Source organism: Haliotis rubra, unplaced genomic scaffold, assembly GCF_003918875.1.
Source record: "Haliotis rubra isolate DU_JTF1 unplaced genomic scaffold, ASM391887v1 Scf137, whole genome shotgun sequence".
Taxonomy (NCBI): domain Eukaryota; kingdom Metazoa; phylum Mollusca; class Gastropoda; order Lepetellida; family Haliotidae; genus Haliotis; species Haliotis rubra.
The window spans coordinates 1920069-1941636 of NW_025765303.1; the positions used below are offsets into that span (position 1 = coordinate 1920069).

At 38.1% G+C, this 21568-nt stretch overlaps 1 protein-coding gene across 2 annotated transcripts in view; it reads right to left on the reverse strand.

The window, feature by feature from the left end:
• LOC124268231 (period circadian protein homolog 2-like) overlaps positions 1-21568 on the reverse strand; it is a 42712-nt gene that overhangs the window by 14911 nt on the left and 6233 nt on the right. The window contains exons 1-11 of one of the 2 annotated variants that reach the window (XM_046703269.1): positions 11842-11847; positions 11631-11696; positions 11132-11292; positions 10803-10897; positions 10384-10470; positions 9942-10053; positions 7862-7925; positions 6774-6943; positions 4673-4751; positions 4047-4153; positions 613-766 (exon numbers count right to left, since the gene is read on the reverse strand). In XM_046703269.1, coding sequence (XP_046559225.1) covers positions 613-766; positions 4047-4153; positions 4673-4751; positions 6774-6943; positions 7862-7925; positions 9942-10053; positions 10384-10470; positions 10803-10897; positions 11132-11292; positions 11631-11662 — 1061 coding nt within the window. In that variant the 5' untranslated portion in view covers positions 11663-11696; positions 11842-11847. Of the gene's footprint in view, positions 1-612; positions 767-4046; positions 4154-4672; positions 4752-6773; positions 6944-7861; positions 7926-9941; positions 10054-10383; positions 10471-10802; positions 10898-11131; positions 11293-11630; positions 11697-11841; positions 11848-21568 lie in introns of those variants that run through there. The other variant, XM_046703268.1, reaches the window with a different exon arrangement.

Below are 21568 nucleotides of genomic sequence, written 5' to 3' on the forward strand. Positions count from 1 at the left end.
ACTTTTGAGTTCGTATCATACAACTGGTACAATATGCTGTAATTTGTTTTAATTCAGTTATAAATATGAATAATCATGATAAAGGAACAGTGTTGTTACAAAAGACTAAAATTATGCCAATGACTAACAGCACCAGTTTACAATTTAGAAATTCAAAACAACTAGTTCTGGAAAAACACATTCCTATTTTTAATTTTACGCCACACTTAGCAATATTCCAGCTATATGACGGCGGTCTGTAAATAATCGAGTCTGGACCAGACAATCCATTGATCAACAGCATGAGCATCGATCTGTGCAATTGGGAATCGATGATATGTGTCAACCAAGTCAGCGAGCCTGACCACCCGATTCCGTTAGTCGCCTCTTACGACAAGTATAGTCCATAATTAAATACGAGCAGAGGGACAAGCTGATTACAATATCACCCTATTCTTTTAGAATGATTCACATGATTGGTGCATTTACAATATTCTGTATTTTAGGCATGTAAATATTTCATGAAATTATTTGTAATAGAATCATATTTTGGCAAGGACAAGCATAATAGCACATATATTACGCCAAAAGCATAACAGTTGGCATCTCTGAAAAACCTTGAACAAGTCTCACCTGATTACTGTGTGCTGTCCCATGATAAACTCGAGCTTCTTGGTCCAAGGGTCAACAAAGCTGGACCACTTTGTCTGCACCTCAACCCATTCACCATTCCGAGCCTTAAGCCTCATTCTGCTCTCTTTGATTGGGTTGCCTTTAGACTCCAACACTGAAGTGATAATATGATACATTCAAGACTTGCCAAGATGATGTCTACGTTTCACAAAGGGGATAGTTTACCTTCGAAACCTTCACAATCAGAACAAGAAACAATTTACGCAAAATATGTACAATCCCAAAATTGTGCAAAGTGTAGACATTTCACACTGTGGTGTAAAAAATCCTGAAAGTAAAGGGAGATGGGTTGAGATCCTGGAATCAAAGGGAGACAACTCTTCATAACTTAAGGTAGGCTTGAAATGTAAAAAGTCTTTGCTTTACGTCACCAACACTTGTCATTTTTTTTAGACTTCTTTAGGCAGAGTGGGAAAACACCATAGAATTAACCAGCTAACTAGTCAAGTTCATTTTAGCAGGGGTAGAACAGGTCAGATCGACGTATTCACTTCCAGTTCACTGGACTGTATCATGTTGTTTTAACCTGTAGGCAGTTTGGAACTGTAGACAGTAAGGGAATACACCATGGTATGTGCCCAGATAAAAAAGACAACATTTAGGTATAAGTACAGTTTTATCAATTATGTAATGAATCATTATTTTTAAATTAAGGCATATTGCATCAACATATATTTGCCAGATCACATTTACTTGTGAATATTATCAAAAGCAATAATTTATATACATGTACTTATCAAACATATGCGACGATAGCAACTCACACTCAGTTGGGTATTTTGCCATTTTCCATTAATTGTAAAAATATAATACAGTTTAAATGTTGGTTTACGTGTTTGTTATTTATATTTGATCTGTGATATGAGAAACGATAAGAAAGACTGCAAGTTGCCAAGTGCTGAAATAGAACCTCTCAATATGCCTCAGTTATTTTATCTTTTTTTGTTTATACGCACGTAAAAACAAGTTTATTGAGTATTTACAAAACTTCAAGCGTACTTGTACGCAATAGACTTAATAGGAATTGGGTTTTCACATAAACATTTGCGTAATTTACGCAGATATGGAGCTTATCTGTACCGCTGATGGTTGATAGCTTGGGAGTTAATGGCTAAACAATAGGGAGGTGAAGAGTAGCTTGGGTACAGGAGGTCGGTTTAAATAGTGGACAGGGCAGTAATTTGTACAGTCAGCCAGAATCAGGATCTCGTGTACATTGAGTTAAGAAATTCACTGATATTGAGGAAACATCTCATACTGGTTGGTGGTTTCATACAACATTGAGTGTATCTAAGAGAATTTTGTATTATTTCTAGATTATATATCTTCTTTTTATTCTTTATACCAACTAATTTGGTTAGTTGTTTTAGCCTTTTTTAGAATTAGTTAAGGGACATAATTTAGATGGTCAAGCGACAATACAGTCAGACCTCGTTAATATGAACACTTTGGTTTTTAAATAAAAACGCTCGGATAGTGAAACGTTCGAACTGCTGAAACCACAGTATATGCACCGAGTTACTTCACCTTGATATAATGTTATTCAAATAATACAACAATAACTTAAAATAAAATTATTTTTGAATGAAAATGCAAGCTTACATTTATAACGTCCAGATAAACCACGAAAGAAGCAAAAACTATGGCGATTTTTTTCCATTTGTGACATGTCATAACATGCCAGTGCCTTTTTCTTTTATATTTTCATTTTTACGGCATCAGAAAAATATTATAAAAAAGATTTCTTAAATAATATGTATGGTCGTCTATTTCCCGATATCTGTGGCTTTCCGCTCGGTAACATGACATAACAACGGAAAATACCTCCGTTTTCGAAGCGTCGTATGAATAACATGGGAGGCGAATCGTTTGATGTCGGGTATCGTTCGAAAGCTCTGAACATCAACAACATCACTAAACCCTTGCCGAGAGTATTTTCACAGTTGTAAGAAGCGATTTTATTGGATAAAAATTGGTTTCTAATGATGCCTTTTCGCTGCAGTCTGCTATAAGGGTCGTGATTGGTCAAAATCAGACACATGACCTAAGGCAGCCAATCATATTACGGCAATGGATACCGTCCTCGTAAACGAAAACTTTTAGATTTAGACGAAAGTTTTGGGGAAAATAATGCTATTTTGAACATATTAAGCAAGAAATCGCTACCTATACGTAAATTATGGAACTTATTGGACGTATCGTGCTAGGTTATGACCTGTGACAAAAATGCTTCATGTATATATTTTGTTGATTTTATTCATTAGTTTATTCAATTTATTTAATGAATTCCTCGAAACATCGTTACTTTGCTCTTTGACAATGTTATTGTGGACCCGCTGCCGAAGCATGTGTCCGAGAATCGTTGTTTTCAATAACATTGCGAAAAATAGTTTATAATTCTAATTCATGTTGAAACGGTACCGAGCATATATTTCTGGATTGAAGTCTTTCCCCAAACAGCGTGGTTGTCGAAATTTCCCTATCACTATGATAAAGGGATCAAAGGGATGAGTCGCTAAGTCGCTAAACAAACAAACGTTTCACTTTGGGTGGACCAGTCAGCAGCGTGGTCAACTTCAATCGTTCGGATTAACGCAGCTGTTTATAACTTAATTAGTCCAATCCGTTCCGACTGACCAGCATTCGGAGGCGGAAACTGAATCATCGGACTAACGAGGTGTCAATTATATACAATATATAGGGAGATGATTTGGTGCCCAGTGAGTAGCGTTCGGAAGTCGGTGAATTCGGATTAACAAGGACCGGATTACCGCGGCCTGACTGTATATACACATGTACATCTTCAAATTTAGGGCTGGTTAACTGGCTGGAAAGTATGAATAAATTCTTGTTTACTCATAAGAGTATCCTTTGGATATTTCACATATCAGTATTGTACTAATTCATGCAGGTGTCCCTTGAAACACGTTTGTCTGCCTGCACTATTTTTGTCAAAAGCTATTGTCTGAGAACTACTTTTTAAAATCTTTTCAAGCCTTAATTAAACTTAATGTTTATTGACCGAACAGGTGTTTATTGCTGATTTTAACACGACAGAATTCTTTTGAAGCTGTAACAATGGACCTTCTGGATATATTCATTCAAGACACAGAACCAATGTGCAAAACATTGTGTCCAACAGTTTACTCAAGATGGGTCTTTTTTCAATACTTTGAATCTTCTCCATAGGCAACATAGGGAGTTCTGAATTTTTACTGGAACTACAAATGCACGGCAATGCAATATTTACTTGTATTATACATGATTTATTTACATTCTGTTCTACAGTGTCTTGTTATACTATTACACTATTATTTGTACAAACAGATCCTAGTTATACATTGTGTAAAATCAAATGTCATAAATGTCATTACCTTGTTGGTGGACTTGGAAAAGTACTGGCAAATCTTCTGGGTGGAAGACTTCAAAGATTGACAGCCCAATGATGTCTTGTGGTAGATACCCAAGCAATGGAATAGCACTGTAATATATGGAGAGACATAAGATCTGGATACATTCAAGAATACAATCTGTAACTATAGTTTGAGCTTTTTTAGCCATATAATAATCTTTGTATTTAAAAATATGAAATAAACACACCTGTAATGCCGATCTCAATGGGAAACAATTCTGAAGGCAGCCTTATGTTCATTCATGTTTCTAGAGACACCTTCCTAGTGACAATGACATTTTCTCTTTGGTGCTTCCACCATCTTTCAACCTCTTTCAGTTGGGCATGACTCGGCACTCTAACCAAATTGCATGGCTGCCACAAATGACTTCACAATACCGGACCAAGTGTACAACCATGCTCGGCTGTCATAGCTGTTGACAGTTATAATAGTTGACTAATTTGGGGACCATTCGAAAAGGTATGAAACATTGTTTGTCACAGGAAGTACTAAGGTCTCACAAAGTGCCATGACGGGCCCTATGTTTACGAGTTTGGTAGCACTGAAACTCTGTGGGTGACAATTCTGATGAAATGAAGTGTGCTTACTTGGAATGGATGTGAGAGACTGCACAGAACATTGTGTGCCTCATGCAGAATGTCCTCTGTTCTGGCAGCTGACCATACACTGGAATAGAACATTAAGATGTAGGAAGGCTTGGTAAACAGTCACTTTTATGATGCTGTCAGCAATATTCCAGCAATATCAAGGCTCAGGAAACTGGAAAATGTTGTACCCATGTGGGGAATTAAACCAAGGTCTTCTACGTGATGATCAAAGACTCCAATGACTAAGTCAGCCCGCTAAAGCTCTGCAGTCAGATTTAATCAGGGTTCCTATACCCCTATTTATCCATAACTTTCTGCTTCATATTTATCAGCATATCTCCATCCCCAGTCACACTATGCCCAGATTCCTGGTGTACAAACTGACCCAGCACTGAGGTGGTCCTAACTGCCAAACTTAAACACAGGCTTTGGTTGTGAAGTCTTGCCAGGCCTCTTGCCTCCCTTGTTCTATGAACGCTATTGTGTATACTACTGGTTGTCTTAGTGCTAAGACCGCTTTGTGAAAAACATTTTTTGTGGGGGATTTTGGGGGATACAATCCAAAACTTGATTTCACTGACCATTTGAAAGACTTTATATTCTAGTATTCTAAATGCTTACTCCACTTGAATATGTGCAATTTGCATGATTTAATATTTGTCCTTCCAGCTTGTGAACCTTTAGAAGCTCCATACCTTAAAGGGTTCTTGCTTCAACACTGTGCACATAACACTGGAAATTACATCAATTCAGACACAGACACACTGGATGATAGTGGATCTATACTCTGCATCAATATTACAAGCTTTTAATTTACTTGAATGAATTTAACTTTATGCCACGTTTAGCAATATACAAGCAACTGCACAACGGGGACACCAGAAATGGGCTTCACATATGGGGAATCAAACGCTTTAATCCCAAGGCTACCACACCGCGCCTAATTTACTTGAATATATTTTAGTAGTGAAATCAGTCTTATAGCACCTTATGGACCTGAGATGGATGTCATAGAGAGGGATGACTATCAGATACACCAAGTTGGAGTGAGTGAGTTTACTTTTACGCCGCACTCAGCAATATTCCAGCTATATGGCGGCGGCGGTCTGTAAATAATCGAGTCTGGACCAGACAATCCAGTGATCAACAGCATGAGCATCGTATCTGAGTAATTGGGAACCGATGACATAGTTGCCTTTACCAAGTTGGAGAAACAAGAAGCACATGTATTGTCTTGACAGTAGTGGTGGTTCAATTAATTGAAATAATCGAAGATTGATCGCAATGACTAAATGACCAAGCAATCGATCATGTTTTCTCATTATGGAACACCAACCATGCAGGAACACTTGTTTTCATTACCAATATATTTCTTACAAGGTTGGTTGTGTCTGTTACATTTCATAAGCTCTACTAGCTCGTTTCAAGTCATGATTGAATTTATCTTAAAGATTCCAAGAAATTTATGTTCCTAACATACTAGTCATCCTTTAAAGATGTGAAATTTCGCCCCCCAAAACCCCTAAAGAACTACATGTATTTTTCCTTATTTTTTTTTGTGCACTAACAAATCTCATAAATGACGCTAACCAATTATTTTCAATGATTGATAGGTTGTAATGAACCAATCATCAATTATGAGATTTTAACCAATTCCCAACACTACCTGACAGGCCTAGAAACATACTCAGGGCAACTTGGAGATCAAGCCCCAAACCAAAGGTGCCTGACTTACATGCCTGAGGGACATGCTTTTGATCATACATTTACTTGTACACTGTGAGTATTTGTTATTGAACGAAATTATTTTTTCTCCACCCTTATTGACAAAATGGATGCTTATAGTTGAACTTTGAAGATTTAGATGACAATCATATGATTGCACTACTTTGGGGATAATGATACAGATGATAATGATAATGAATTTATATAGCACCTGCTCAACGGCTCAAAACACTATCTTTTCATCTGCTGTGCCATGGAAATCATACAACAAACAGTAAAAAATATGTGTCTGTTAGTCATGTCATTTCTTTTTAAAGAAAATCAGAAATGCATCCATTTTATCTGCAGAGGCAAATGTATGAGCGAGGTGTCTCACCTTTGTAAGGTGATTCCAGTTCAACTAGTTTTAGCATCATCAATCTCCTGTGTTTGGGTGCCGTGTCTATGCCAGATTTGCTTGCTGAAGTAACAGAAATGTTCACTTGGAATGGCTGGAAACTGGCTGGTCGCTTGAGATTGTACCCTTTCACAATTGTCTTAAAGCACCTGAAATAAACATATATTTAATACAAAATTAAACTGCAATCTCATCAAAATCAAATGTGAGTTACCACTTTATCAAATTTCATTGGCCCACGCTCAAAGATAACATACATTAATTGAATGACAAGGTGCAAGAAATTCACTTTAACACAAGTCATTAATCATTCAAAAACATTTTTCTTTTTAACGTGATTCTTTAATCAGTTTTTCACAATTGTTGAGCAAGATGATATTTTCAGATGTTAGTAGAGGATTAAATTTCCCGATAGTGGTTTGTTTCATGATCTTTTCTTGTGCATTGGTTGAATAAGCCCAGTTAACCATTCCTCCTGAAAATACCCTGCACTTAAGATTCAATTATAAAGTATGGAGATATAGCTTAGTAACACGGTTTCACAACACTTCAGCAAAATTACGTCAGGTCCAGCTGATATTCTTTTAAATTTGTGATTTGTGATTTCATCATCACTTATGTTATGGTTCAGAATATTATTTATTATTTACAACCACTGAAGAAACATCCATAAATTGTTTGTGGAATAGGCCCTTGGGACATACCGTTACAATTCATAATCAGAATGAATTGCTAATTTTTACTGATCAATGAAATGACTCATAAGGAGACATTAGCCAATTAGGAAGCAGGTTCCTGCAAGAATACAGCACTCATTTCAAATTTCCATTCCAGACAATGTTTTTAAAAAATATTTTTATGAAGGTCTAGATTCAAAATTTGGAAAGTGAGCTAAAGAAATTTAGCCAAACCCAGCGGGGTAGGGGTTTTCAATTCTTTGAAGAGAGTCTTCCTTGGCGTACATATATGCATTTTCTGCGACTGAAAATGTCCTGTGATAGTTGTAACAATGTTTTATCAAATTGACAGTGCTTTATAAAACAAGCTTGTTTTAAACATTTGCTTACCGAAACCTTATGTAGAATGTTTTTGAGGGATTCTCAACATCAGCTTGGCTGTCTTCTGTTGTCTCTGAAATGTACAAAGAAGTCATGCAATAACAGCGTGAAGTCTGAAATTCAATAACATTTGATTAGATAACAAATTTTCTTGTTTGTGGTTTTTAGTCGAACTCACATCTTCGCTGAAACTAGTGGTTTTAGAGTGTTAACAAATGTTAGTGGGTGTCATCCAGTTGTCATTATTATCTTTCCCTTGACAATCTACAGGTATAATAAAAATGTTTTTATATGAGTCACACTAGATAGGTAGTGAGCAGTAGACAATGATGTCACAAATAATAAGTGTTGCATATCAATACACCACTCTGATCATCATATGACAAAATATAGGTTTTAAAATTTTAATGCTGAATACTGTCTATTTTCTGGGTGCGTAAGAAACAGATTAAGTTCTTAAAGTTCTGCCCTTCGTCCCACAACTCGGTATTTCAACACTTATAACTTCTTTCTTCTTTCTTGCTTTCAATCATCAGACACATTTTCATGAAGCCTGTTGTCATCTAAGATACATGGTACGCCACACAAAGATCTGTGAGCATCTAACTACAGGTCACAACAGATTTTTGGCAAACCCTGGTGACGAGTGAAATGACTCACAAGAAATCAACATTAGCCAGACTGAAAGGAGCTTTCTCAACCAGTATAGATCTAAATCCAAACTGGCTACTTCCATTCTAGACTTCTTCATTAAAATATTCCAACAAAGTTCTTTATTTAAAAGATTAACAAATTATATTTATATTATATGTTATAGATGGCTGAGATTGTATGTTGTACCGCTCATAACATGTTAGGAATATCTCATCTAACCAACTCGAGGTTACACAATCAGTGAAGACATTCGGCTTTCACTTTCTCAGTCAGGTAAGTGATGCTCTGATTGATCAGATGAAAGGTCATTCTGACATAAACCATCCTAGGATGTCCTCAGATCTTTGTTTACCTGTAGCAAGAGCTCAGATCTCATTTTAATGAGGTTGTTGTTTTTCACTTTGACAAAACCAACACGCGCTGACATTAACTGCAAGGGGAGCGTAAGCAACTCGACATTGTTTCTGCACTGCACACGATTTGCTTGTAATGAAATGACTGAGTGAGTGAGTGAGGTTAGCTTTCAGCAATATTCCAGGAATGTCACGGTGGGGGACACCAGAAATGGGCTTCCCACATTGTACCCATGTGGGGAATTGAACCCGGGTCTTCGCATGACGGGCGAACGCCTTATCCACAAGGCTACTCCACCCTCCAGCTGATGATAAAAGTCAGCTATACAAAGACACTGCTAGAACAGTGAAGCAGACTGTAACCATTGTGGGGAATCCCACAAGCATGTGTATGTTGCACACAAATCAAGCATTTTCACTTGCACCCCATAATACACTCTTTGTCAGATCTCACAATACATTATTTTTCTGAACATCCCATATTACACTATTTGTTAGAACACCCCTTAATATACTATTTGTCAGAACATCCAAGAATACACTTTTATTCAGAACACCCTTCAATACACTTTTGTTCAGAACACCCTTCAATACACTATTGTTCAGAACACCCTTCAGTACACCATTGTTCAGAACACCCTTCAATACACTATTGTTCAGAACACCCTTCAATACACTATTGTTCAGAACACCCTTCAATACACTATTGTTCAGAAGACCCTTCAATACACTCTTGTTGTTAACACCATTTAATACACTATTGTTCAGAACACTCTCTAATACATTGTTCAGAACACCCTTCAATACACTATTGTTCAGAAGACCCTTCAATACACTATTGTTCAGAAGACCCTTCAATACACTATTGTTCAGAACACTATTGTTCAGAAGACCCTTTAATACACTATTGTTCAGAACACCCTTCAATACACTATTGTTCAGAATACCCTTCAATACACCATTGTTCAGAATACCCCAAAAGAATTTTTAACGAGTGGCCTTGAAATGGTGCAAATGTTGGATTCAAACTCAAGATCAGCAGACCTTGCACAACCACGCTTATATTGGTCTATCTCCCTTACCTGACTGTTGGGTAAATTCATCATAATCCAAGTCCACCATCATGTTACTGTTGAAGGTCAGGATATCACGTCTGCAGATGAAGTCAGTGATGATACGTCCCTTCCAGAAATCCTGGAACAAACCATTTCTAGGTATCATACAGGTGGTTGAGCAAGACATTTCTCAAACAAATGAGTTAGAGACACATGAATTCTCGCTGACCATTATCATAACCAAAGTACATCTTGCAATGCTGGCCTCTCTAAGTGAGTGAGTGACTTATATATATATTCCAGCAGCATTCACGGCGGGAAACACCATAAATGGACATGTGGGGAATCGAACCCGGGTCTTTGGCATGACGAGCAAATGCTTTAACCACTAAGCTACCCCACCATCCCTGAAGCTTGTGAAAATACACATATTGTACACTCATAATATATTACCCTCAGTTATACTTACAGTGGGGTATTCCAGTTTCAGCATCAAGGCAGGAGTTACCTGGTGGACAACATGCTTCTTCATTGACATCAGGATGATGAGGCCATGCTGCAAAACAGAGTTAGGTCCCTTGCATAACGTTTCATTAAAAAAAAATCATCCCAATCCCCACCCCATTTATATTTAAAAAACTTTCCAATCCTTTCTTACAAATTTCATTCTGCCAAATTTTACCATATTTGTATTTGGTATGTTGGGAAAAACTTTTTCCTGTCTGATCCCCTGAGAAACATACATAGAAACAACAAGTGCCATCTTTTGATGTCTTTCAATGTGATGAGGCCAAACGACTGAATCCCTGACTTTCTGCTTTCCCTGCAGATGTTATATCAACAAGCAACAGAGGCAAATTCATGGAGTTGAGAGTTTGGGGTACTTACATCAGATTTTGCAAGAAGTCTGCTGTCAATCTTTGGAGTGGGCAGGATGATATGTTCATTCTGACACATCTGGCTCGATGGGACACTCTTCATATCTGAGACGCATATTTATATATCAGGTATATATATAAAAGTATCACAGGAACACACAAATACAACATACAATAGTCAATCTACAAACCATACCATTGTGTTTCAATTTCCTATTGATTTTCAGTACTGACATGGATGTGGTCTGGTGAAATGACACAAGGAAGATAACTGGGTAAAGATGGTCAAATTATAGGGGGAATAACTCATAGGGGGACAGATCAAGGGACGTAACTCACCAGTGATCTTGCGGACACTGTCTACTACATGCTGTAGTGTTGAGAGAGTGCCCATCTTGCGGTGGTTAGATGGGCCAACCATGGACACGAGTGTTTTTAAGTACTGTTTAACCTTCTCCTTCTTCATCTGGCTGTTGCGCGCACCATATGCCATGTCGCTGCTGTTGAAGGAACAAGCAGTACTGAGAGAATTGTTTCACATGCATTCAACAACATTCTGGATTCATTAAGGCACGCTGCAGAATCAGGAATGACCACTTAGTGAGCCAGGACAGACATCAAGATCCTCATATCAGACATGCTTACATGTTTGGGATATCGTAAATAATTCTGCTTTTAACATGAGATATCTGAAGCCTCAAGAACATTTTGAACAGTTTTTTAATTGAATGACAAGTATACAGATGGCAAGGTAGACACAATATACGCATAACAACATCCTTAAAGCAATAATAGAATTGTTATGACATTTTGGCATAGATTCTTTCTGTTGTCTTACCTGCAGCCGCTTGTAGAAGGTTGGTCGTCCATACTGCTGAAGGAGAAACTTAAGCTGCTGCTACTACTGCAAGAAAGAAAATATAGACGTCAGTATCAATCGAAGTGAGCCAGTTTGTTTTTCCAACAGTATCACAGTAATATTGTGTACATTTCAATCAGATGTGAGAGGAAAGCCCTATGTGATACAGTCCTTACCATTTTCATAAAACCCATTGTGCCAACAAACTTTGAACAACCCGGATTCACAACAATGGTCCTTGGTGTTTCACATGCCACAGCTCTGCTTGTTGTACTGCTTGGTTTTGTTGCAATATCAAGACTAAGACAATGTCTAACACTTGGCCCGAATAATTCTGGATCCAGCTCAAAGTGATAAACAGGAACAATAACCATTAGCATGATCATGTATATCCTGGTTTTGAAACATAAATCATCTTTAGCACTATTTATCACACTAACTCTTCAAAATCTAAAAACCTTCACATCACAAGCTGAAGCAACTGAATACAGTCAGATCCATTATTTATTAGACCTGTTGTCTCACATGTACAGATATGTTGAACTTATTCTACTGTCCCGACCACCTCATGGTATATATACACAAAAATGTGACTGCTTTTCCTTAATTTGAAATAAAAATACATTGTTGTTTCTTGAACCTTGATTGCCCAAATTTTGAAATAGAATCTCGAAGTGGGCATTTGTCACATGAACAGTTTGGTGAAGCACATCTTCACTGAGTGAGTGAGTTGGGTTGGGTTGCATGCCCCTTTTAGCAACATTCCAGCAACATTCCAGCAACATCCCAGTGGGGATCACCAGACCTGGACTGACTGAGTTTTACGCCGCTTTTAACAATATTCCAGCAAAATCACGGCGAGGACACCAGAAATGGGCTTCACATATTGTGCGCATGTGGGGAATTGACCCGGGTATTCGGCGTGATGAGCCAACGCTTTATCCACTAGGCTACGCCACTGCCCCACCAGACCTGGACTTTACATAGTCCGCATGAGAGGAATCGAACTCGAACCCAAGCCTTCAGGGTGACAAGAGAATTCTATAACCACAAGACTATCCAACCACTCCCTCAATATCTTGAATATCCAAATACTTTTAAGGTGTACAAATATATTTATCAGCTAAATAATTATTGGGTGATAATTATTTGAGAATTGAAGAAATCTGTGTTCATGCAATTTGGTCGCTGTTGAATAATTTTATGCTTAAAAACACCAAAAGCACTATGGTCTCCTAAAGACACTGAGCCCCAAACATTGAAAGGATATCTTTGTGATATCTGTTCAGTGTTGTTTTTGAGGAGTATTATATTGAAAATTAACATACATTAAGGTAAAATTGAAGAATTACACTTTCATTTCAGTGAGCAGTAACGTGAAATTGAATTGCACTTGTCCTGTAACTGTAAACGGCATGTACTAAACGCGCAAAAAAGCAGTTGTACTCCAAGCAGCATTGACTAAATGCGCACACCACCAACCCAGGCTCTGCATTGTGGGACAGCATATGTTATCATGCCGATTTGCATATCTAAATAAACACAGTTAACTAGGCCAAAGAGGTAGTGCAGTCACATCCGGTCATATCTTAACAGGTCACAAAATGCTTCGTAAACAGGCTCAACTATGACCTGACCGACTGCGCATGTTTTCATTGATAAAGGTCAGGTAAATATTAACTCGGGAAACGACAAGGAATACCTTCACTCCCCAGGCGAATTGAATTTTGTTTTTCAAAGCAGTCTAGATTCCTTTTATAAAATGTTTGGAAAGATATTGTTGACTGGCAGTTCTTTTTCTGTCTGCGTGAACAGCAATGTGGGTAAGTTTTCAAAATGTGTACTATAATGTCTGCTGGCTATAAAAATAGAACACCTTTACATTTCGAGGTCAGCTAGAGTACAGAGTTTTTTGGGCAGTGTTGTGGGTGATGAGGGGCACTGACGGAGAGGGACAGGTTTGCTCTTTTTTCCTTGTGTCATCCCTAAATTTTAAGTGATCCATTCAAATAATTTTCAGAACCCTTTTTTCCTCTATAATCAACGGAGCAATAGAGTCAACAGATTATCAAGGCTCTTTATTCAATGGTGCTGACATCTATTTCCGATAGAAATGTCAACAGAAAGGTTTGCTAATAAAATAATGGCTTATCTTTGTGGTCTGGCAGTAAATGGCTTCAATTTGTCAAAGATGCCTCATTTTCACCAAAAGCATCAAACGCTGGCCCAAAAATATGGCATGTCAGGTAAGCGTGTAGGTCCACAATTGTGTATGAGCTAGTGTCGGATGGCATCTGATGATGATTATGACTGAGTAGAGAAATATAATACACAAAATCAAAGGTCCACTTAAAACCAGTTCTTTGAGTGAGAGAGCATGGTCTTACGCTGCTTTTAGCAATATTCCAGCAACATCATGGCAAGGGACACAAAAAATCAGCTTCACACATTGTGCCCATGTGGGGAATCAACCCTGGGCCTTCGGTGTGACGAACAAATGCCTTAACCACTAGGCTACACCACTGCCTCATCAGTTCTTTGAATAAGCATGGTGTACTGCCTATTCTGCACTAGAGTGGGTGATAGAGCTCTGTTTTACACTGCTTTGGACAGTATTCCAGTAATACTATGTAGTCGGCTGAATGTGGAAGGAAAGATCAAAACAATTCTGGTCTTAGGCTGTGGAAACCTCGGACACATAAAAAATATGGTGTGGTTCTTAATACATCAATTTTAAAATTAGTTAGGTTTCTTAACTTTCATTGACAATTTAGAATTGTTCCAACAAGAAAACAGTTATTAGTATTCTAAAACGTAATACTGTACTGTGTCACCATAAAATAGTGTGATTTTCATTGATGACGTCACGAGTTTACATTGTGTGGACGAGTTTGTAAACAAACGTGGTTGCCCCCATTATCAAAATTGGTGATTCTGAAAAAATTGATGAAAGAGGTTCTGGAGTAGTTACTACAGTAATTGACTTTCGAAATGAAACGGAGAACCTTGTTTAAACTAACAGATTATGAGGGACGAGTGACAGGCTATCGTCTAAAAAAGGTACCGACCAAGGATTTTTATCTATCCATCACAACAAAGAAGTAGACGAATCGATTCTGTCATGTATCAGAAACTGATGTTGATGAGGTGATAATCCTCAATAAAAATAGAAACACTACAAAGAAAACCCTCCCCGATTTTGTTGTTCTTTTTAGACAGAAAGATCTTATTTTAGGCATGAGTTATGTTTGCATTGTATTAGTGACTAGTCACAACACTACACCTTGGTGTACCGCTAAGTATTCTTACACAAATGCTCAATTCCCTTCATATATATTCACATACGATTTGCTTCTTTTTTAGAGTAATTTTAAGAATGACATTATATGATAAAAAGATTATTAACCATCTTTAATATCATATATTAGGAATAAAAATTGTATTATGCGAGGATTTGGCAAGCATAATACATATTTTTCATTCCTAATATATGATATTAATGATACGAAAAACACACTCGTTTAATAATCTCTATGTATCACTTCATGAATTTCAGAACCAGAAAATGAGGCAGCTTTATAATATATGTGTGTGAAATATATGAAAAAGAACTGTAAGATGTGTAAGTCTTGGAATTATACTCAAGCCATGCACACTTCATTAGACCTTCCCTTCTTTCATTTCTATTTCACAAGGATCAATGGCGATTTACTTTCCAGCAGTCACAAGGAAGGATGGTTTCACCATGTCTTCATTGGCATCCATCAACGCAGAATCACGCCCACGAGAACAGTACATACCAATGCATGTCAGTCACCATTGTTTTCCGCTTTGGTGAAATGATCACATTTTAGCTTAGCAAAGATGGAAATGTCCCCTTGCAAGATGTCAACTAAAAAAACAGTACACATGTCCAAAGTTCATAAATTTGCTCTTCATACACAAAAATCATCCAGTGTAACCAAATCCATGTGCCAGTGAATGGAGATGTAAAAATGCTCAATGAAACAGTGAGTGAGTAAACAAGTTCAGTTTTAATCCGCTTTTAGCAATATTCAGCAATATCACGACAAGGGACACCTGAAATGGGCTTCACACATTGTACCCATGTGGGAAATCGAACCGGGGTCTTTGGCGTAATGAGCGAACACTTTAACCACTAGGCTACCCGACATCTCCCTAAATGAAACAAACAATTAGTGCAGTAACATGAGTCTCATTATTACTGTGGAATTCATTTTGGAAGAGACAGTGACCAAATGCGGAGAAGATAGAGAACAAAAGAAATCACCTTCACAAATTGTTTAGGCTGTTTAGATGCCATTACTCAGCAGGTAGTATATACTATAGATAATTGATCAGCTTGCTACGTGACAAATATACTTGCTGATGTGAAATGTGACTGACTTTGTTTGGTTTTACGCCGCTTTTAGCAATATTCCAGCAACATCACGGCGGGGGACACCAGAAATGGGCTTAATACATTGTGCCCATGTGGGGAATCGAACCCGGGTCTACGGCGTGACGAGCCAACACTTTAACCACTAGGCTACCCCACCGCCCTGATGTGAAATGTGAACAAAAGAGGAAGTTACTTTACTTTGGGGTGATATGGGATCATATTTTATGGTATAACAAAGCACTTTTTATATTCCTTACTCTGTTTTTCTTTCTTCATTTAGGGGCGGTGGGGTAGCCCAGTGGTTAAACCATTCGCTCATCACACATAAGACCCAGGTTCGATTCCCCACATGGGTACAATGTGTGAAGCAAATTTCTGGTGTCCCCCGCCGTGATATTGCTAAAAGTGGCGTAAAAAACCCACTCACTCACTTTCTTCGTTTAAACAGAACATACACTGACCATGCTGACAACTGTTTCAAGTAAATGATAAATAATACCATGTAAAACATCGATAATGACACTGAGTTTCAGCACCTGTAGCTTCCTACTTTCTCAATAAGCAGCAAACAACATTATTCCTCTAATATCAATGAGTAATTTCTTTAATACAGACCACAAAATTTAAAGGTAAAACTAAGAACAAGTCCATTCATTTTGCCTCAGGTTCTCCAAATGAAAATTCATGTTGCTGTTATTGTTACCAAGATCAGTTGAACAGAGGCCATTCAGTTTGGTTTCTCACTTCTTTTGGGGGTGAACAACACTACCTAACTAAGCTCAAGTGTCTATGAAATCATTTAAGGTTAACCATCATATTTCCATCTTATCCTACTGGGTACCCATTCAATTTTGGGTGAACCAAGGCACTTCGATAAAACACCTCATGTAACAATTGTTTCAGATAGCTCAGGTCTTGAGGAACTCGGGCCTCTCAGCACTTATGCTGACAAAACATGTGTACTGCTGTTAGCATATTTACTCAAATAAATAACTATCCTTTGAAAAAGGACTTTAATAATTTTGCAATATTAAAGCTGTGATCTTTTTGAATGACATTCAACCTCATTTCATCCCCATTTGAACAGTCATTTTAAAAAGGCTTTTGGCAAATTGTTTTCCCAAGAATATCAACATGAGTGAGTGAGTGAGTATGGCTTTACGCCACTTTTAGCAATATTCCAGCAATATCACAGCGGTGGACACCAGACATGGGCTTCACACATTGTACCCATGTGGGGAATCGAACCCGGGTCTTCGGCGTGACGAGCGGACGCTTAAACCACTAGGCTACCCCACCGCCCCCTATCAACATGAAGGTGACAAAATATTTGTAAAGATTACTAACATCAGGATCACCATCTTGGGAGCAAATACAGACAAATTATACAGGCAATTGTTGGTCCTAGTTTGAAGCACTATACAGCTGCTACAAGCAATGACATGGAAGCAATGCTGGAAAAAACAAACCGGTCAAAACTAACACTGCAATGTACAACAGAAACTCAAAGGTGGTAATTGATAGCATCTGAATTTGTCTTTACTCCTGACAATCCAGATTGGCTTGTAACTCAGAGATGAGAGTAGACAATGTAAGCAAGTTACAGGCCCACGTTTGAAACCACATGCTTGGGCGAGATAATCAATATAATTTTTCTGCTCTGTGCCTTTAACATTTACAGGCTTATGACAACAATGGAAGCTCTTGCTCTCTTCTTAATGAATCAGTAGCATGTGACCATCTGATTTGACATTTCCAGTTTTAAAAGGGAAATTTTTAAGCAACAGTGGGGCAGGCTGAAATAAATTACTTCAGTCCTGACAGATATGTTCAGTGCCATGGAGAGCTAATTCACAGATAGATAATCTTACCAGGAATAAGTCTTTTTAACACCATTTCATGTGTATTTAAAACCTATGACATCAATCCATTTAACAGCTCATGATCACTTTTTCAATCCATTTAACAGCTCATGATCACTATAAGTACATACTGAAAATGTTTCAGTTTAAGACAGGGCACAAATTACAGCATCAATAATTTCATAGGAAATATCGACATGGCAGTGGCACGTGATCTCCTGAGGTTGAAGCCAAGAAGGGATGTTTCAGTGTTACCTGATGGAATAGTCGGAGTAAAAACTCCAAGATGCTGAATCTTCGTGGTCGGAGAACACCCTCTCCAATAGGTCAGTCATCATCAATTGTTGAAATGTCACACACCAAGGTAATATTTTTGTGATCCAAGTAGAATGACAGTTGACTGGGTTCAAGTTTCACAAATATCCAAGTCCAAATGAGGGTTTCTTTTCAAAAGGCAACTCCAATGGAAACACACAAATAAGTGCAGAAAGCACTATCCGAGTAGCCATTACAATAATGGATAACAAACTGTCACAAATTTCTTGAAGAATACAAGTTGGGGAAATTCAATAGTTCAACTCAACATGGAACCAATAACATCCTTGGCTGCTGGGACATTTGTCATTTCAAAAAAAGAAAATAAGTAGGTTTCCTTCCTGGTACAATGCTTCACAATAACTGATTTCATGGAATAAGGAAATCTTGACAGCCTTTTTGTGGTACACCTTTCCCAGTATACAGGCTTGTGACTGACATGACTGAAGGAAGATAGACTTCCAGGCTCAAAGAATGGGCTGAACCCACCCAAACCCCACAAGACAATAGGTGCAAGACCGTCTGACTAGTGCAGTCTCCGTGTATGTCAATATTACAGCTTAACCAGGCTTCCATGCCTCGGACATTACAAACCATTACGGTAATTTCCTGTCAACAACTTCTCTCGACCCTATTGGTGTATTTTCAAGAGGTTATCTCCCATTGGTTGCAACATGTTGGTCGGTTTCAAGTTTGTTTGTGAACTGGGGTACATGTAAACAAACATGGCTTTGTCTTCGACTGACAGAAATATCTGAGGGCTGCAAACAGCACAGTTTATGCAAACAGCTTTGTAGAATTTGGACATGACTGGTTTGCTTTTGAATTTGTGTCATACGTTTCTTGCCGTCTGCTTCCGTACACACCTGTGAGGAGATTCTCAACGGCTGATTAACTGTAGAATTTCTTTGCCATATATCAACCAAGAAACTCTCCTGAGGGACAGATGTGACCAAACGATGTTACCCAAACAATCTACCTGTGAAGCCTAAAACTCACATTTACTAAAATATTAAAGCATGCAGTCTGTGCCAAAAACCTTTGCATCTGCTATTTCAAATAGCATCTTGACAAAATTTCCAGTGTACTTTAATGGTATTATATGGAAGATTATTTAGGACTGAAATTATACACCAATGCATCAATCAGTACATTGTGAGTTTGCATGCAAAGATACTAGTGGTGTTCCGTTCACATTTTCTCATACTTGAATACAAACGATTTTGGAACTACTGTTTTTAGTGTTTGAAACATTTGACGATGGAACATATCTGTGAAGTTGTGAGCATGTTTAATTCTTAGAAAACTCATTTCACTTAATGAAAAGTCATGACTTGAAGGCTCCAGAAAGTTTATGTTCATGATATATTAGTCATCACTTTAAAGTAGCAATTTGCATCATGTTATATTTATCTGCAATAATAACCTGAAATTTTTTTTATTTTTTTGATGACTGTTTACTGGTGATGAACCAATTATCAATTGTGACATTTCAACCAATTCCCAACACTAAAAGATACATAACACTACACATGTATGTTTCTGTATCAATACAAAACGATGCACATGCTAAAATACTAACTGTTCATTTGATGACACTCCCCATCCCATGTTTTGTCTGTCAACTATCTCAAAATAAATTCTAACAAGAAGACAAAGCCATCAATATCCCCTGCAATGGCAAAATACTCTTCATGAATATGTCTACGAGTTATGATTATGTCAAATGTGTTGGCATGTATATAGCTAAGTGGAAGGAGAGTACTGATAGGTTTCAAAGTTCTGCTCCAGAAAGGAGCACTACCACCAAATTCAGTTGAAGCCAAAATTGTTGCCATGGAAACATATTTTATTCAGAAATCCCAAACTACCAAGAGGCACCAGTTCACTACTAGACCTACCGCAGTTTATGTAGAATCCACAGAAAGAGTCACGCCGCACTCAGCAATATTTCAGCTATATGACGGCGGTCTGTAAATAATGAAGTCTGGACCAGACAAGCCTGTGATCAACAGCATGACCATCGACCCATGGAAACCGATGACATGTGTCAACCAAGCCAGCGAGCCTGACCACCCAATCCCATTATTCGCCTCCTACTACAAGCATGGGTTACTGAAGGTTCATTCTAACCCGGACCTTCATGGGTCTGATGTGAACAGAGTCTATCAGCTGGAAGAATGCAATCACCAGATCCAGGATCCTGATGAACCCACCTAGTTGATGTAGCACACCTCCATTGAGTTGTCTGATTGAATGATGACATATGGCTATGAATAGCAGCAAGGGGTTTCAGGCAAGGGACCAAGCAACTTGTTAACTTGTCTAATAATATACCTACTGAGCAATGGCTGAGCCTGGGGATATACAGTACTCATTGAGGAGGATCGACAGTAAGGAAGGGTTACCCTAACAACTGCAGATGAAAACCCTGAAGAAGCATGGTGGTGATGAAGGTGTCTTCCAATATGGTCCAGTTGCTGACAAATGTTTCAATCCTTTTGCCTTCTAGCAAGTCAAAAATAGACATGACTGGAGGTATAAGGCTCCAGATGTGTGATTGTGACAAGCAGTCATTGTTTACAGCGATCAGCTGCCCCAGCTGACTCCTTCCTTTCTGTAGGGGTGATACGGTATTCCACGGTATTAGCAGAACCGCGGTATCTTGCCTTCTGTTCAGTATACAGTAATGCAATCCAAAAATAACGTATTCTCGGTTTTTGTACCGTCATTTTATTAACCTTTTAAAACCTTTTCTAAAATGTCTGTTCTTCTGTCTAGTCATCAAACGCCAGTTTTGTTTATTCAAAATAACAAAGATTATGGTTATATTTTTCCATGTTATTAAACAATGAAAGGTTTGGTATTTGTCAAATTTCTTCATTATGATCATATCTCATATACCGAGCCGAAACGGACAGAACTGAAGGCCTTGTACCGCAATACGTACCGTACCGTGGAAGAGCGAAACATTTCACCCCTACCTTAATGCTGTCTTGGAAAGGGTGACTTTCATAGAGCTGGTATAGGATGATCTTGGTTTTGACCTGTAACCTTCCTTTCCACGAAAAAAATCACAAAGGTGAGGACTGACCCGTGTTTAGTGTGCAAGAGGTAATAAGTCCTGCACCTGCGTCATTTGAAGCTTTGAAAGTTCTACCATCACCTATAACAATTTTTGTAGTCCAGGACCCCTGAAATCTAAGAGTAGGAGTCCCAGGGACCCTCAAATACAGGACTCAAGGTAAATCCCTGGTGGTGATGACATCTCAAGCTTATTTTTTACAAAAGGTGAAACAGACAAGTCAAAAAGCTATTCTTAGTAATCTTAGAAGATA